The following is a 19,672-nucleotide window of genomic DNA, read 5'->3' on the forward strand; positions in this document are numbered from 1 at the left end:
AAATGGCAAGATTTCTTTTTTTTAATGGCTGAAATATATATCTATATCTATCTATCTATATATATATATCACATCTTCTTTATCTATTTATCTATCAATGGACACTTGGGGTGCTTCCATGTTTGGTTATCATACATATTGCTGCTATAAGCATAGGGGTGGATGTATTCCTCTGAATTAGTGTTCTTGCATTCTTTGGGTAAGTACCCAATAGTGGAATTACTGGATCATAGGGCAGTACTATTTTTTAACTTTTTTGAGGATATTCTGTACTGTTTTCCACAGTGGCTGCACCAGCTTCATTCCTATTTCTGGTGAAATATCAAAGGTTCCCTCCAGTTTGTTTGCTTGTTTGTTTTTAAAGATTTATTTATTTGAGAGAAAGAGAGGAGGGGGAGAGAGAGAAAGAGAGAAAGAGAGGTAGAGGGCACAAGCAGGGGTAGCAGCAGAGGTAGAAGGAGAAGCAGACTCCCTGCTGAACAGGGAGCCTGGTATAGGACTCGATTCCAGGACCCTGGGATCATGACCTGAGTAAAGGCAGACAAATAATGACTGAGCCACCTAGGCACCCCCTAAATGGTAAGCTTCTTGAGAGCTGGGATCACGTCTTTGTCATATCTCTATTCCTAGTCCCTAGCATTGGGCCTTAATCATCTAAGGTTTGTGGAATGACTATATGTACAAATCTGATGATGCTCTCCCACATCATTTAGTATACCTCTCCTCTTGTGAATTACATTGTAGCTGCTATGAAGGCACCTTACATAACCAAATGGACTAAATCACACATTAAATTAATTTAGTTATTAAAAACAAAAATCATCATATCCAAAACCTTTCCAGGAGCAAAAAGGGGTAGGAGCCTGGGGAGACAACCGTTTCATCTGCCACTTCATGAACTGGTGACCTTGGTCAAGGCACTTGGCAACTAAGCCTATTTCATCATCCATTAAATGAGCAATGTAATAACACAGCTCCTACAGGGTTGAGGGGAACAGAATTATTTGTCTCAGGGACAAACATTTGGAAGGATCCTCTGATTTGAAGACCAATTAGGTTATGTGGCCAGAATACACTCATTCTCCCTGCTAATGTTTGTTCATTGGAGACTGAGAGTGCCTTGCCCCATTACAGCAGGATTTTGTAAACCCTCCAAGCTAAATTGCAACAACTTGCTTCACTAGGAGCTGCCTAGAGATCCAGGTAAGGGCAGGATCCTGAAACCTGTCACCTCAGAAGTCTGAGTCAATGTGACCACACCCCGCTGTGCCCCAGGGGCTGCTCACAGGTTACCTCCTCCAGTGAAGAGCCCTAAGCATTCCTGGGACTCTGACGTCTTAAGGATGACCTGACCACACCTTGTTTCGTCCTGGAGCTCGTCTTTCATGAGAAAGAATCATTGTAGCACCTGAAAAGTGATTCAGAAGCCCTTGTGATAGCTCTGCAGAGCACCAGGAGGACTGCTGCTGCCAGACAGAACTTCCTCATCTGAGAGGACACCAGTCATCTTCCTATGAATGGGGCTCTCAGCTGTTTCTAAGAATTTTTTTTTTTTTTTTACCACTTTTGCTTAGAGGAAGAGAGAAAAATGTATTGAGGGCTGTCAAGTATTTGGTTAGGTCCTTTCTTTTTATTTTTCTTTTTAAGATTTTATTTATTTATTTGACAGAGAGAGACACAGCGAGAAAGGGAACACAAGCAGAGGGAGTGGGAGGGGGAGAAGCAGGCTTCCTGCTGAGCAGGGAGCCCAATATGGGCCTCAAGCCCCGGACCCTGGGATCATGACTTGAGCTGAAGGCAGACACTTAATGACTGAGCCACCCAGGTGCCCCTAGGTCCTATTTTTCATTGAATCCTACAACTACCACTCAAGGAAGGGAGGCTTGAATATTGGGCCCCAGGAGGAAGTCGTTTGAGATCTCCATGGCAAGGTGAGAGTCACAAGGAAGGCCTAGGGAAGAAAAGGGAAAGAACTTATCATTAAGGTGTCAAGTTGGGTGATGAGTTTTTACATATACCCTATGTTACAGTGTTGAGGATTTGAAGGAAAGTAGAGGCTGTGGCCATAGCAATGCATTCTTGATTATCTTAATCCTAGGACACCCTCAGGTCTTCAGAGCATGGGCTCTGGCTTAGCTGTGGTTTGTTCATTTGTTTCTTGAAGTCCTCTGTACCTGCTATGTGCAAGGCATTGTCCTGGGTGCTGTAGAGATACAAAGCTTAACTTCACCTTCAGAAGCCCCAGACTTGAAGGGGGAAAAAAAAAAATCACACATCTAAAAGTCATAATACAGGGTAGTCTTTGATGAGTCAGAAAACAGTATGAAAATTCAAAAAAAAGGAGAGACTGCTCCTGGGAGCTTTTTGAGTAAAGGCTAGAGAAATTGTTGATGACATCTGAGGCAGGAGTTGAAGGCCAATAGGTAAAGAAATCTCTATTCAGCTGAGGGGACAGCTCAGTGAGCATGTCTGTTATTAGCCCACACACTCTAACCACCCACATTTTGGCAACCCAAATCAACTCTATTCCTACCTACTCCTTTTCACATGCTCTCTCTCTCTCTTTCTGGCTTCTCCCAACTCATCCACTTCCCCCTACTGGTCCCATATAGGCTTTGTGTAGGTCATTTTAATCTATTCAGTATTTCTTAACTAGATAGTATGCTTTTATGCAAGGAGCCTAGTCATCCACTTTATTAGGACATGATACTAATTTGCTCACTAATAACCGAGCAATATAAAACTACACATCAGAGCAACTCATCTGACCTTCTCATCCCCATAGGTCAACACAATAGGTTTCAAACTGCAGTGGCTGCAGAATGCACAAGATAAACAGGGTAACAGTGGGGAAACTTCTTACTTAAATCTAAATACGGCTCCTGCTTGCTGGTCCAGGGACTGAAATTGCTTGGGCCAATTGTGCTGAAACATTTCTCTGACACTGCTTCAAAACAAAAACAAAAACAAAAACAAAAAAACAAAACAAAACAAACAAAAAAGTCCAACAGGTCCCAGCTTGCTTCTGCCGCTGTCAGCCAACAGGTGAAAGAAGAGAGAAGCAGAGGTATGCACTGTGGTCTAAAACAAATGCTTATTTTGGTTTCATTTTTCAGAAGCATCAATATTTTCTGTAAGTTAGAAGAAAAATTTGTTTTAATTGGCAAACAGGTTTTGAAAAGCTGAGTGACTTATCCAATTTCCCACAACCTCTTGATCAAGTTGGAAAGGAAAATCCACTGAGAATTTCTTATGTGCAGTCTACCCTTAAGTATTTTCTACAGTTTGTATTAATACTAACTCAAGCTATTTGTGAAACTTTTTACAGTTTTCCAGTTGCTTTCAAATGTACTCTCATTGTAGATATCAGTTGTTATGTGTAAGCCTCACGGTAACCACAAAGCAAAAATGTAAAGTAAACATACAAATGATTAAGAGAAAATAATATTAAGAGAAAGCTTACCACTAAAGAAAGTCATCAAACCACAAAGCAAGAGAAGAAAGGAACAGAGAAGTACTAAAACAACCAGAAAATAATGAACAAAATGGCAATAAACATACTTATCAATAATTACTTTAAATGTAAATGGATTAAATTCTCCAATCAAAAGACAGAGAATGCCTGGGTAAAAAAAAACAAGGTCTATATGCTACCTACAAGAGATACTTTTTTTTTCAAATTATATAAATTTTAGTTAGTTAACATATAGTATAATACTGGTTTCTGAAGTAGAATTTAGTTATTCATCACTTAAACATAACATCCAGTGCTCATCATAACAAGAGATACATTTTAGATGGGTGAACACACATGGATTGAAAGTGAAGGGCTGGGAAAAGATGTTTCATGCAAATGGAAACAAAAAGAAAGCTGGAGTAGCTGTACTTCTATCAGACAGAAACCTTGTAAGAGATAAAGAAGGGCACTGCATAACAATAAAGGGGTGAATCCAACAAGAAGCTATAACTTTGGAAATATTTGTGCTCCCAAGATAGAAGCACCTAAATGTATAAAGCAAATATTAACAGACCTGAAGGGAGAAATAGACAGCAATGTAATAGTAGGGGACATTAATACATCACTTACCTCAATGGATAGATCATCCACACAGAAAGTCAATAAGGAATGCTGGCCTTAAATAATATTTTAGACCAGATGGACTTAACAGATTATACAGAATATTCTGTCCAAAAGCTACAGAATACACATTCTTTTCAAGTACACATGGAATATTTTCCAAGATAGATTACATGTGAGGCCACAAAACAAATCTTCATTCCTTTAAGAGGAATGAAACCATTATCAAGCATCTTTTCTAACCACAATGGTATGAAATTACAAATTTCATGAAGAAAACTGAAAAATTCACAGATACATGGAGATTATACAACATATGGCTGACCAAATGGGTCAAAGAAGTCCAAAGAAAAATAAATACCTTGAGACAAATGAAAATGGAAATGTAACATTTCAAAATTTATAGGATGCAGCCAAAAGCAATTAAGAGAGAGAAGTTCATAATGATAAATGCCTAACTCCATAAATGAAAATCTCAAATACACAACCTAAATATACACCTCAAGGAATTAGAAAAAGAAGGATAACTGAAGCCTAAATTTAGCTGAAGGAAGGAAATAACAAATAGAGTAGAAATCAATGAAATGGAGAATATATTATCAATATAGATCAATGAAATAAAGACGTTGTTTGGAAAGATAAAACTGACAACATTTTAGCTAGGCTCACCAAGAAAAAAAGGAAGACCCAAATAAATAAAATCATAAAATTAAAAGGAGATATTACAATTGATAATGAAGAAATACAAAGGATCATAAGGGACTACTATGAACAATTATATCTCAATAAATGGGACAAACTAGAAAAAAATGGATAAATTCCTAGAAAATACAATTTACCAAAGTTGAATTCATCATGAAATAGGAAATCTGAACAGATTGATTACTAGGAGAAAATCTGAACACAATGATTACTAGGAGATTGAATCAGTAATCAAAGAGCCTGCAAACAAATAAAAGTTCAGGACCAGATATCTTCACTGGTGAATTCAACCAAATATTCAAAAAAGAATTAGTACCAGTTTTTCTCAAACTCTTCTACAAAGTAGAAGGCAAAACTTTTCCAAGCACATTTTATGAGTCCAGCATTACTGTGATACCAAGACCATATGAGGATGCTAAAAACACAAAAATAATTTATAGGTCAATATCCTTGATGAATAGAGATGCAAAATCCTCAGCAAAACATGAGCAAACCAAACTTAACAATACATTAACAGGATCATACATCATGATCAAGAGAGATTTATTGCAGGAAAGTGAGGATGGTTCAACACCAGCAGATAAGTCAATGTGATACACACTTCATTAACAAAACGAAGGATGACAATCATAGGATCATCTCAATAGATGCAGGAAAAGCACTTGCCAAAACTCAGCTTGATTAAAAAAACTCTCAAAAAAGTAAGTATAGAGGGAACATACCTCATCATAATAAAAGACATGGATGACAAGGCCACAGCTAACATCAGATTCAACAGTGAAAAGTGGAAAGCTTTTTCTCTAAGATCAGGGACAAGATAAGGATGCCCACTCTCACCACTTTTATCCTAGCCACAGCAATTAGGCAGGGAAAAAAAAAATACAAAGCACTCAAAATTGGAAAGAAGAAAACTGTCACTATTTGCAGATGTCATAATATTATATATAAAAAACCCTAAAGACTCCACCAAAAAAGCTCTTAGGACTAATAGACAAAGTTGGTAAAGTTGCAGGATAGAAAATCAATACATAAAAGCCTGCTGCATTTTCCCCCATTAATAACAAATTATCAGAAAGAGAAATTAACAAAACAATCCCATTTACAACAGCATTCAAATGAATAAAATACCTAGAAATAAATTTAACCGAAGTGAAAGGCTTGTATATTGAAAACTACAAGATGTTAATGAAAGCGAAGAAGACACAAATAAATGGAAAGATTTTCTATGTTCATAGTTTGGAAGAATTAATATTGTTAAAATACCCATACTACACTACCCAAAGCAATCTACAGATTCAATGCAATCCCTATCAAAAGTCCTATGATTCATAGAAATAGAAAAAACAATTCTAAAACTTGCAGGGAACCACCAAAGACTCAATAGCCAAGCAATTTTGAGAAAGAAGAACAAAGCTGGAGGCAAGACACTCCCTGATTTTAAAGTCTATTAACAAAGCTATAGTAATTAAAACTGTATGATATTGACTTAAAATAGACACACAAACCAATGGAACAGAGAGCCTAGAAATAAGCCCACAGATACATGTTTAATCGATATATGACAGGGGAGCCAAGAATATGAAATGGGGAAAGGACAGTCTCCTCAATAATTGGTATTGAAGAAACTGGATAGCCACACAGAAAAGAATGAAACTGGACTACTCTCTTACACCATACACAAAAATTAACTCAAAATGATTAAAGACTTGAGCAAAAGACCTGAAATCATAAAATTCCAGAAGAAAACATATGCAGTAGCTCCCTGACAGATCTTGGCAATGATTTTTTAAATCTGATACCAAAACTAAAACAACAAAAACAAACATAAACAAGTGGGACTATATCAAACTAAAAAAGCTTCTCCACAGCAAAGGAAGCCATCAACAAAATGAAAAGGCAACCTACTGAATGGGAGAAAATAATTGAAAATCATATATCTGATAAGGGGCTAATATCCCAAATATATAAAGAACTCAATGGCAACTCATACAATTCAATAGCGGGGGGGGGGGAACTAATTAAACAACAGGCAGAGGATATGAACAGGCATTTTTCTAAAGATGACGTATAAATGGCCAACAGGTAAGAAAAAAATAATAAAATGCTTGGCATCATTAATCAGGGAAATTGGAAATCAAAATCACAATTATCACCTCACACTGGTTAGAATGGCTATTATCAAAAAGACAAGAAATAACACGTTGGTGAGGAAGTGTGAGAAAAAGGAACCCTTGTGTTCTGCTGGTAGGAAGAAATGTAAACTAGTGAAGCACTATGGAAAACAGTATAGAAGTTCCTTAATAAATTAAAAATGTAACTATCATAAGATCCTTCATTTCCATTTCTGGGCATTTATCTAAAAACATAAAAACACTAATTTGAAAAGACATATGACCCCCCCATGTTTATTGCAGCATTACTTACAATGGCTAATATAGGGAAAAAACACAAGTGTCCATCAATGGATAAAAGGATAAAGAAATTTATAAATACAAATAAAATAACATTGTTCAGCCATAAAAAGGAATGAAATCTTGCCACTTGCAACTACATGGATGGACCTTGAGGTCATTAGCTAAGTGAAACAAGTCAGGGAAAGGCAAACACCATATGATCTCTCTTATATGTGGCATCTAAAACCCGTAAGTAAACAAAAAAGAAAGAAAACAAAACCAAGCTCAGATATAGAAGACCGGTGTTTGCAAGATGTGGTAGGTAGTGTAAGAAATGGGTGAACTGCTATTTTTTTTTTTAATAAATTGAGAATACATAAATAAAAGTAACAGTGACATGCAAAGTTAAGAGCACCAGCAACAGAAAATTTTGCTAATAACAGGTAATACTGGATGTGGTCAAGTCAAGGACCAAAAAAGGGAGCATGGGTTTGTGACCAGGGTAGAGAGGGACTGAATCATCTGGTTCTCTAGGAGCAGCATTATTCTAGCTATACAAATTAAAAGAGGCCTGCTTATAAAACAGAATTTATCTGTAAAAGGGAATTACAATAATGATTATTTTACTGGGTGCAAATACATGAGTTGATTTATTTAAACTGTTTGAAATAGGGCCAGGCACATAGGATTTCATATAGTAATTATTATCTATTAAAATTAACCAAAAAAGGAAAAAAGGGCACTACAAGACAACATTTAGGAACCTCATTGTTGGATAAATCTCCTGAGAACCTGCTTTACCTCTTAAAACTGAAGAAAGCACAGCAGAATACAAAATTAACGTATTTTCACTTAAGATAATTTAAGGCAAAAAATAGGATTCGTACATGAACAATTTTAAAAACATGCCTATAAAATGCAGTCCTCTAAGTCCTCCACTTAGATCCTTAGTTTCAGAAAACTAAGTGTCCTGAAAAAGAGACTCTTGGGAAAAATGAAAGCTAAGGCTGTCTGGAGAAAATAAAGATTCTGTGTCCTTCAAAGCAAATGGTCACTGTTTGCTCTTTGTTGAAGATGTGCCTTTTACTTAGGCTACCCATTTGGCCATTAAACTCATTTACAAGTTCTTTCCACAGCCCATTAATATAATCATCATCATAGTCTACAGGCTCAATCTATGGACGCTGCACTTCCCTTTCGGTGCAATTGCCTTGGAATTCCAAAGAACCTTCAGCACCTCTGGCCTCTGGTCTTCCCAGTTGGCCCCTTCACCGCATTTGACCTAGAAGCACTGCACCTTCTTCCTAAATACCCATTTGCTTCCTCCTTCTGCATACAGTTGAGTATATTCTCCTGGCACTGATTTTTATCAGTAAGAGAAGTTAAAGTTTAATAAAAAGCAAAAAAGAAAAAGACTACATATAATAAACATATATATTTATATACATATGTTTTTATATATACATATATGTGTAACATATATATTATGTACATATATATGTGTGTATGTATTTAAAAGAGAGTTCACTTTAGGTTTTATACATTCTGACTCCCTTCTGGAACCCTGGTTTCATCGACAAGCTGGGACAAGCAGAGATAACTGGAGCATGTGCCCTCTGAAAGAAAACTGACTTGAAAAATCTTGGGTGTTTTATTAGCCTGGGTCATAGCCTGGGATTCTAAATTCTGGAAGCCAAGATAAAACTGAGAAACTAGACCTCAGACTCTGAATTCGTAAGACTTTTTTCTCTGTGGGATGTGTGTGTATGTGTGTGTATTTAAACAATAAGCACTCTTCAGAATCTTAAAGGGATTAAAACCAAACATTCTTCATATATTTTCTCAATCCTAAGCATCTCAGGGCCATGGTTCATATGGAATATATGATCACGAGAGTTAGAATCAAGGGCCACAGGTGATCAGATCACCTGGGTGTTCTAGTTCCTGCTACCCCTCAGCAATCTTGAAATCAGGGGAAGAGCACACAGCCTGCGAAGTCCCTCCTCCCCCTACACCTACGGTCACAGGTCCCGCAGAGCAGGCCAAGCAGTGGCAAACTGCAAGAGTGGCATGGGAAGCAGGCAGCTAAAAAGGGGTACAAGAAAGCTGGGGGCTGAAAATAAGAAGAGAGCAGGGAAAAGGGAGTAAAAGGAGAAAAGGATGATGAAGAAGGAATAGATGAGGAGCAAAAAGAAGGCAGAGGAGGGCAAACAAGCAGGGAAAACAGTAGGGCTGGACCTCCAAACTTCAAGCAAGCATTTGCTTTTCCACTGTGTCCCAAAGAGGGCATGAGGGGGTCTGAAGTCAAGTCCCCCAGGAAGAGATTAACCAGCACACAGGGAGACTCACCAGGGCATGGTAGCAGGCAGGATAAACACAATGAGGTGATGCCATGTACTTTGAACAGCACAGAAAGATACTCTTTTTTTATGTATGCAATGTTTATACTTTTAGGTACTTTTATAAGGCAATCTCGAGACTGGCTGATTTCCAGAGGAAATTACTTCCATGACCTTAGCTTCTCAGTATTTTTGAACCTCCTGAGGACCTCCTCCTCATTACAAATAAGGCAGAGCACATGACAGGGGACTATCCCCAAGCACCACCACATGGAAGCAGTTCTGACTTTCCACACTCCGTGAGGGACAGCTGGCTGAGAGGCCTCCTGGGAGACCCGGAAGATTAAGCTATCCCCAGAGTCAGCTCACTTTGTTATCTTGGGAAGAAGAAGACCTCTGAATACACAGCCACCATCACTTGGTGGAAGAGAGGATATTAAAACAATCTCCCCAACCAAATCAAACTAAACCAAACAACACTCCAATCTGGGAATGTAAGCACATAATACATGCTTGGCAAAAAATGCATGGTTGGCTATAGAACAGAAAGAATTATGTAAATCCAAACTATTGCCTCTTAATCCTTTAATTAGACTGAGTCCTTGAGAAGGAAGCACAATTCATTGTTACTGAAGGAAATCAAGAGCAAATACAGACTGTGACACACCTACACACACACGTGCCCATACACATAATGTAGCATATTCAAATAAATATGAATAAACACTCAGGCTAAAGGGCTCATGGTCTAAAAAGAAATTTATTTGTTTATGAGAGACATGATTTGGGACAATAGAAAGTTCTCCAGGGATGTGTTGGGAAAAATGTGGTGAGAAAACGAGACTCAGCAACCCACGGGCATGTCAAAAGATGTGCACAAACACTCTTGGGTGAACTCTGCTATGACTTCAGGCCAAAGGTGTTTGCTCACAGGGCTCTGACAGCTGAATGGCTAGAAGGCCCTGGCTCGAGGAATTTATTCGGAACCTTGCTTCTTTTTCTTCTTCTTCTTCTTCGTCTTCTTCATTGGTATGTCATGTAATATAGCTTCCACTGCTTCCTCAACTTGCTTTTGCAGCTTTTTCTTTTCTCTTCTTTTTTTGGGCTTTGGGATAATGTCCTGGTCATCAGGGGGCCACACACAATCCTCTCCATCCTCAGCAGAAACACCAGAATTCTCATCCTGACAAGGGTCTCTGAGCTGCCATTCAGCTTGGTCTTTCTTCTTCTTGGCCTGCGGTTCGGTGTAAGTCTCTACATTTTTATCTTTTGCCTCTTTTTTTCTCTTCTTTCCCCTTTTTCTTTCCACTCGGGTCTCTGCAAGGTCAGGCCCTGTTGCTAAGACCTGTGGCTTATGCTTTAGCTCTGCCATCCGCTTGGCAAAGTACTCCTGGATGGTGAAGGCACTGGTCGTTGTAGTGGAAGACACATTTCCATCTGGAGTGGCGGGGCTGGAATCATCATCCTAAGGTGGGGAAAAAAGTTAAAACCAATTAAGCATCAACTGTTAACTCTTCACAGCATCCCAAAGAACTGCACATGGAACTACTCACCCTAAGCAGTAGAAGACCAGGCTAAGTGCCCAGCTTCCACCTTGGCTCTTTGTCTCCCTTTTGGTAGAGCTCAACAGTAAAGCACAGAACAAAATGGCCAGACACTTGGTTGAATACTGTATGTATTCAAACAGACAGAAGCTAACTTTGGGCAAGTCACCTACAGGGAATTGTGAGTAAATAGCTGCTTAGCAACAATGTTATGCCTGATGACTAAGTACCCAGAAGCTCCCTTAAAAACACAGGGACACTGACGTTCTCCAGCTTTGTGATTTTATCAGACACCTATTTCAGCTCTATTATGGATTACACAGGTCTCTGTGCATTGACCCGGAAGCATAGATGACACAGATATATGCTAGCCCTTCCTGTAACAGGAGCCCAATGCCAACCCAGAATCTGGTGTGTCAGGAACACCTGTCTCCTCCACAGACAGGGGTGGCCCTCCAGAAGAGAATGCACTAAGGCTGGAAGTGTATGTGTTCCCTCTTCCACACACAAAGGGTAGGTTATCATGGGGAACCATTCCTTCTCAGCTGGGGCTGGGGGGGAAGAGAGATGGCCCCATCCTTACTCCAACATGGATTAGATACTCATGGCTCTGTTAGTCTTGTTTCCAAATGTGAAGAATTACTCATTCATAACAGCTGGCATTAAGTGAGGTTTACATTTTAATTTTAAATAAATACATTCAACTGTAAGGCTTTAGAAGTGAGAAAATTCCTAACTTGATAGCTTGGGATAAAAAATGAAATGCTACCATCATCATATGGGTTTTGGCTGGCTGACAGGAAGAGGATGAAAATGTGTTCGAGAAAATAAGTACCTACAAGATGAAGAATATAAGGACTATGGTTTATGTAGTCAATGTTTAGAGTAACTATGCCCACAGAAACTTTTGAAATAAGCCCTTAGACAATAATGCTAAACCTGGATTTTCATAATAACCGGGCTTCTTTTCATTTTTACTTACTTGCACAGAAGAGACTGGTTGACCCTTTCATGTTGGAAGGGTAGAAAAATGGCTTTCTGAATAAATCCATTTCCAAATTAGGATTCTACAAATTTTTCTGAACTTGTCAGGCAAAGTTCTGCCTATGCAGCTAACTTTATGACAAACCAACACATATAAATGGACCACGCCATGTTCTTGACACAGAACTCAAAAACCAGCTCAGTGGAATCAACGTAGCATCCTTTTTCAAATTCCAGCAGAATCAATACTCCATCAATGAACAACTGGGTTTTAGAAGCTATTGCCTCAGAGAGCTCTCACGAAAGGATACCATACCAACAGTATCACAACTTACCCAATTAACACAAACCTTATTTTACTCAGGGCTAAAAACACAAAATTGTGGGGGCGCCTGGGTGGCTCAGTGGGTTAAAGCCTCTGCCTTCAGCTCAGGTCATGATCCCAGGGTCCTGGGATTGAGCCCCGCATCCGGCTCTCTGCTCAGCGGGGAGCCTGCTTCCTCCTCTCTCTCTGCCTACCTCTCTGCCTACTTGTGATCTCTGTCTATCAAATAAATAAATAAATCTTTAAAAAAAAAACCACACAAAATTGTGTGGTCAATTTTTAAATTTCCAAATGTAAACAGCAGAACATATGGAATAAACCAACTAAGTGCTGGAACAACTTCATATGCTACCTATCAAGCATTCAATTCTGGCTGCAATCCCATCATGTAATTTTGCAAAATATTTAAAAACAGCTGCCCCAGGAAAGTGAAACAAGGTCACTTGTCTTTTTAATTCTTTAAATGTTGAAAAAGCTGAAATTCTGCATAGCAGAATGAGAAATCTTCTCAAGGTGTCCTGATGCCAGCTAATCCCAGTTTGATGGGCAAGAATGCTCTTGCCTTCCATTTAAGGTACAAAGCCACACCCAGACAGAAGACAGTCTGTGAAGGTGTCCTGTTTATGTAAAGCAGGTCTCATTTAGTTTCATGGCATTAAAAGGAGTTTATTTTATGCAGGCCAGCTCATCTGGTGTCTGAGGAACTGAAATTTAAATTGTATCCTATGGCTCCTTACCTTGCTCACCTATATTACCTCCTTAATTCCTGCTTTTAACAGTTAAATCACAGGAACTAATTGCTGGCATTAATCACACTTTTAATTATTAGGAAATATAAGACTATTTTTGAGTCAGTTGTTGAATTCAGCAGGCCTTTCTAATTCCAGAAAATAACTATGATCATAATCAACTCCTTATGGTGATAAGGATTTTAATAACCATGGGCCATTGCACACCAAACTTAGCAGGGCATGGAGACAAGCAAAAGGTGCCAGCACCCAAATCCTATTTATCTCAAAGAAAGTGTAGGCAAAACAATGACTTGCCAGGGAGAGCCATTTAATGCCAGGGGCAGCCACCCTCCCACATCACAGGAATGTATCTGTTTTAAAAGCCACAGAAACAGAAGTAATCAGTTGCAGATCTGACTCTTGTAAGGGCAGTGCCTAGGACTCCTACAGCATAAGCTCTTATTTTGATTTTATAAATCATAAACCTAGTTTCTTACTATAGCAACTGTCATCCCTGTATTCTATATTCTTGGCCATGAATATGAAAAATATACACCTTTTTAAGAAAACCAAAACTTTTTTCATGTTTGGTCTTTATTTCAAAGTAAGACTGAAAAAATGCAACAGTTGCTTCTAATCATTTGAAACAGACAACTTGCATCCTTCCACATTTCCATTAATCACAAAATACAACTTCAAAAAAAAAAAAATCTATAATGCCACAAAGTGACTTCTACTTTTTCATAAACTTTGAGAATGCACCAATTTGCTAACAGTGTTCTAAATATCAGCCAAATAAATGACCAATACTTTGAAAACTTCCATTTCCATACAAAATGCTACCAAGAGAGGTATAGTTCTTACTAAACATTTGATTTACGCTTAGGGATTCAGGTAACCTTTTTTTTTTTTTTTGAATTCTAATCCTTGCTGTTAACTAATGAAGGTCTTTAATGGATCCCATAGATTCTCTAAGCCTGTTACCTATTATTAAGTCAAAGAAGTAGGTTAAAGGAGGTCACTTCCAAAGTGCCTTGGAGGTCTAAAACTTACTGATCTCTGAAGAGACGTTTGTGCTGCTCATATCACAGAGAAGGTACAGTGAGGCAGTATAAGCAGGCAGAAGAGATGAGCTCTGGTCATAGCAAAGCACCACCCCAACTGTTAAGCCAAGATGCTGCAGTGACACCAATATACATGCAGTCTACCCATGGGAAAAACATTTCTACACCACCTGTAAGAGAGCAGGCAGTCAACAAGGAGATTGAGTAATACCATTCAGAATAGCTGAAAGAGCCAAATACTATTTTGTACTGAAGAGTTGTTAAGAATTTGTTTAAAAGAACAGACACTACATAGAGGATTAAATCAGTGAAAGCAAAAAACTGGAGTGACTATTAACTATAAATCTGTTTTATACCTATATCCTGAAAATCATCCTAAATACTTCTAAGAAAGGTCACAAAAATCTAAAACTTGTTTCCCCATAAAGCAAATTCCCATAAAGCTTTACTTAAATCTGCTATGTTTAAGCTAACTTCATTGTCTCATTAATTTACAAAGTAAAGGAAAAACAAAAAAAATTGTCTTTCACAAAGTCCAATATACAGCTTTTTTTTAAAACCAAGAACATATTACTATTTTTTTAAATTTTATTTTTCCAGTGTTCCAAGATTCATTGTTTATGCACCACACCCACTGTTCCATGCAATACGTACCCTCCTTAATACCCACCACCAGGCTCACCCAGCCCCCCTACCCCAAAGCCCCCTGTTTCTCAGAGTCCAGACTCTCATGCTTTAGCTCCCCCTCTGATTTCCCTCAGTTCACTTCTCTGTTCCTTCTCCTAATGTCCTCCATATTATTCCTTATGCTCCACAAGTAAGTTAAACCATATAATAATCGACTCACTGCTTGACTTATTATTTCACTCAGCATAATCTCCTCCAGTCCTGTCCATGTAAAAAATGATAATAAATTCTCTTTTTGTACTTAACAATTTTGAAGGTTCTCTTTTTCTATACCTTGGCTTCAAAATCCCCATCAATCCTTCACATACCCTAAATTTGTGTTCTCCAAAGGCAGAGCGTGGGGGAAATGCTAAAGATTTTACCCAACTGGAATTAAAACTGGTGGCCTTCTGGAATGAATGATGGGCAGCCTCTCCCTTGGCTTTTATGCCTTCACAGCCTAAGATTGTTTAAGTTCTGGCTTGAGTGGGCCAAGAGTTTTAATAGCTGCCTAGTTATGGCACGCTCAAGGAGAAATGCAGGCTTTCACTTTGGTCCAGTGACCGATACAGGTTGTAGAGTCGTCTGTGTGGGAGCTGGGCTCTGCCTGTGGAATCCCCCCAGGGTTTATGCTAACTACAGCCTCCTGTCAGTTCACGTGGTCAGGGACATGTCCGAAGTAAATGTGCATTTCCAGGACCAAGCAGGATACCTAAGACGAAGCTTTGCAAAGAAAGAGGTCCATGAACGAGGAGGGGAAATGATAAGGGAATAACAAAAGCAGTTTTAAAACAAACCTCTCCCTAAATTTGTAATATGTCCACTGTATTGCCTTCCTTTTTGTCAATTACTCAAAAAGACCCAAGGGTACATTTAGAGTCTTGAAATCTTTTCCATGTATTTTAGAACCTACTCTTTTAAAAATATAGAGTGCCAACAGTTCCTTGTGTTGTTCTGTTTCCTGAGTTAATATAGTCTGTTCCCAGAAAATCTCAGTCTTCTCATTTCTCTGAGCTTACAAAAGTACATGTTAACCAGTCAGAATGGTTAAAATTAGCAAGTCAGGAAACGACAGGTGTTGACAAGGATACAGAGAAAGGGGAACCCTCCCCTACACTGTTGGTGGGAATGCAAGCTGGTGCAGCCACTCTGGAAAATAGTATGGAGGTTCCTCAAAAAGTTGGAAATAGAGCTACCCCATGACCCAGCAATCACGCTACTGGGTATTTACCCTAAAGATATAAATGTAGGGATCCAAAGGGGCACGTGCGCTCGAATGTTTATAGCAGCAATGTCCACAATAGCAAACTGTGGAAAGAACCTAGATGTCCATAAATAGATAAACCAATAAAGATGTGGTATATACATAATGGAATACTATGCAGCCATTTGCAACAATGTGGATGGAACTAGAGGGTATTATGCTAAGCGAAGTAAGTCAATCAGAGAAAGACAATTATCATATGATCTCTCTGATATGAGGAATTTGAGAGGCAGAATGGGGATCATGGGGGGTATGGAGGGAAAAATGAAACGAGATGAGATCGGGAGGGAGACAAACCATAAAAGACTCGTAATACCCCAAAACAAACTGAGGGTTGCTGGGGGGCGGGAAGAGAGAGAGAGGGTGGCTGGGTGATGGACATTGGGACGGTATATGCTATGGTGAGTGCTGTGAATTATGCAAGACTGATAATTCACAGATCTGAACACTGAAGCAAATAATATATGTTAATAAAAAAAATACACACTGTTTTTAATTTGTAGTTAAAATAATGCAACTTTGGAGAATTTCATTTGAAATGTGAAGCAAGATACAATTAACAGAGGGAAATGCATGTGCAAATTAGTGGTTGTTTTCATGAGGGATTTAATCTTCATGTTCATTTAAAAGTAGGTGATTATTGTGTGTCTAAAATTTTACTGTGAGAAAATATTGGTCCTGGGTATACAAAATAAAGAATTAATAATGTGTGTTTTTTTTTTTTTAAAGATTTTATTTATTTATCAGAGAGAGAGAGAGGGAGAGAACAAGCACAGGCAGACAGAATGGCAGGCAGAGGCAGAGGGAGAAGCAGGTTCCCCGCTGAGCAAGGAGCCCGATGTGGGACTCGATCCCAGGACGCTGGGATCATGACCTGAGCTGAAGGCAGCTGCTTAACCAACTGAGCCACCCAGGCGTCCCAAGAATTCATAACGTTTAAACTAAAAAAAAAAAAAAAAAAATCTGACAATCAGTTTTCCCAAATGATAGCTGGGGCCTTAATTTCTACCCAAGCAATAAATATTTTGTGGGATGTAACTCAGAAGTGCCTGTTCCTCACTTCACAGAACCTCAATGGTTTAAAGCTAGAAGGTACCTGTGGGAATGCTGCAGTCAGTTACAGAAGGAAACTTGACCCAACAAGGCCATACCTGATGTACTGAAGAAAGCAGCCACCATTTCTGAGATGCCTTCAAAATGCCAGTCACTTATTACCATAAGTCAGGCCATGTGACCCTCACAGCAGCCCAAGGAAAGGAACTGTCTCCATTTTACAGATCAAAGCGCTTAACTGCAGAAGGTCTTGGGGCCACAAGGCTGCCAGAAACAAAGCCCTTTCTCTTTCCACTATAGCATCCTAACTTTTGGCCTATGTCACAGATTCACTTGTTGCTGCTGCTTTCTTCAGAAATCATCCTAATATGGAAATGTGTATCAGTTGGTCATATAACCCATGGACTAAGATCCACGCTCAACTTTGACGAGGGCAGAAGGTAACTGATGCAAAAAGCTTGACGTAGAAAAAATGTCACCAGAAATAGATATTACTTTCTAAACAGAAAAAAACAAAAACAAAAACAAAAAAAACAAACAAACCCTTATGTAGTTTGCAGTTTATATAAATAAAAAATAGCCTAAAACCAGGCTGAAGAGGTTTATAATTAGTCAAATTAGCATGTAAATTCACTTAGCAAAGTGTGAGGGTTTTGAAGCAGGAAGTAAAAGTTGAGTCCAAACTTCCACCTAAGGTAAGACTCTCTCATGGACAGATGTCTTACAACTTCCAGCCAGATACCTCTAATACCAAAAACGATTACTTGGGGAGGCGGGCAGTACCTCCTACTGTTAACTTGCTTTGTCTCCGTTTTCTCAAAAGCAGTAGTTAGATTCCAGTGGTCAAGCCTATATATACTTGCGCCATTATGAGGGCTGGAGAATCTTGGGACCTAAACCTATCTTTGGCAGTTCTGAATTACCATTGGAATTGGGAGCAGTGGGACAGAATGGATGTAAAGGAAACAAGACTTTGCAAAGAGAGATCCTTACAACATCAATTATAATACATCACAATCATCTCAGGTGCCTGAAAGATGCCCAAAACTACACATGTCAACTTTTCTCCAGTATCCACAGAATTTTGAGTTTATTGGGTGTTTCTCTTACATAAATCTCTCCTAGAGGCTCTGCAGCTTAATGAGCTATCTGCTCAAACACCTCTGGGTTCACAGTTCTCTTTGCCTTTCAAACATGTATACTAAGGTGGATTAACAGCAAAATGCCCAAATAAAAAGGATTTTCCTTATTGCCTTCAAAAGGATGTTGTTAGTATCTTTCAGGGCGAGAAAACAGAGCAGTTTGGGTTGAGAATTCAGTGAGATGTTTTGGGCAAATGCACTATAAATATAAAATCTTAACTTATGATAGATTTAGTACAGCAATGGGATTTCAAAGACAAAAGTCTTTCAGCTCACTGGCCTCTCACATACGTGACATCTTAAGTGACAAGACGACTGAAGCCTTTTGATTTCCATGTTAAAACACATTCTACAACAGCAATCCTTCAACTTTCCTCATTGAAAGAAAAAGCAGAGGCCCTGAGCTCGAAAGCAATGGATTTAGCAAGTGATTAGCTCTGACAGCTGGTGCCTGCAGTGAGCAGATGCTCACTTCCTCTCTTCTCTGTCCTCAGCTTGGGCTGGATCAGTCTGTGCAAAGGTAAGAAAGCTTGCAGAGTGAGTGCTTTGAAAGAACATTTTGTATCTTTTCCAAGTTTTTCAGCAGGACAGTTCTGAGAAACACAAATTATGTCTTGACGTGCTCCTGGGATGTAGAAACTGCACCCATTCATTTTGGACAGAGATAAAGTTATGGAGTGATTTCATCACTTACAGGATGAGGCACTGCTGGAATATGTACGCGCTACAGCCTCTGCAGCGCGCTACAGCCTCTGCAGCGCGCTACAGCCTCTGCCAACAGATGGGGCAGAATGGGCTGATGCAGTCACGCATTATGCGGGGCCTAGGATGTTCTTGTAGAGCCTTTCCACATAGTCAGGTGCATCAGCTTCTTGAAGATGGAGTGCAAAACTGCCTCCTTCAACAAGGCTGATCACTTGTGACATATCCTCTCTTGTTTACTGTCTGTGACTAGCAATTAATGAGCTACTTTTATTTTCTGATTCTGTATAATTTGCTGTGTAAGCATCTTCCCAGGGAAATGTTAAGTTCCTTGAGGGCAGAGACCATTCCTATTTCATTTATATTCAGAACACACTCTCCAGGGAGGAACAACCACATGGTAGGTGCTCAAGGAAAGCACAGAAGATACAAAGCCCAAGCAGATCAAGGCTGATACTCTCACTACCACCCACTGCGCCGTAAGTTTTGTATATATTGGTAGAGATCTGTGCCTGCCGGGCAGGCCTAATGACTAGAAGGTGCTTGGAAGGGTAGGAAGAAGAGAGTCAGCATTTTGCAGTATACATTCTTCCCATCCAGATGAAACCATTTCCTTCTCATCAGATGCATGGCATGTATTAGAAGCACACTCTGCAGGGGCTCCAGCAGAGGTCTCTGGAACAGC

General features: G+C 39.1%; 1 protein-coding gene across 3 annotated transcripts in view; it reads right to left on the minus strand.

Moving 5' to 3' along the window:
- Nucleotides 1–10,253: 10,253 nt before the first annotated feature.
- PINX1 (PIN2 (TERF1) interacting telomerase inhibitor 1) overlaps nucleotides 10,254–19,672 on the minus strand; it is an 85,193-nt gene continuing 75,774 nt past the window's right edge. For all 3 annotated transcript variants that reach the window (XM_004766065.3, XM_013063297.2, XM_045078390.1), the window contains exon 7: nucleotides 10,254–10,977. In XM_004766065.3, coding sequence (XP_004766122.1) covers nucleotides 10,489–10,977 — 489 coding nt within the window. In that variant the 3' untranslated portion in view covers nucleotides 10,254–10,488. The remainder of the gene's footprint in view (nucleotides 10,978–19,672) is intronic.

This window comes from Mustela putorius, unplaced genomic scaffold (assembly GCF_011764305.1).
Source record: "Mustela putorius furo isolate JIRA1106 unplaced genomic scaffold, ASM1176430v1.1 tig00000242_pilon_pilon_pilon, whole genome shotgun sequence".
In the NCBI taxonomy this organism is placed as follows: Eukaryota; Metazoa; Chordata; class Mammalia; order Carnivora; family Mustelidae; genus Mustela; species Mustela putorius.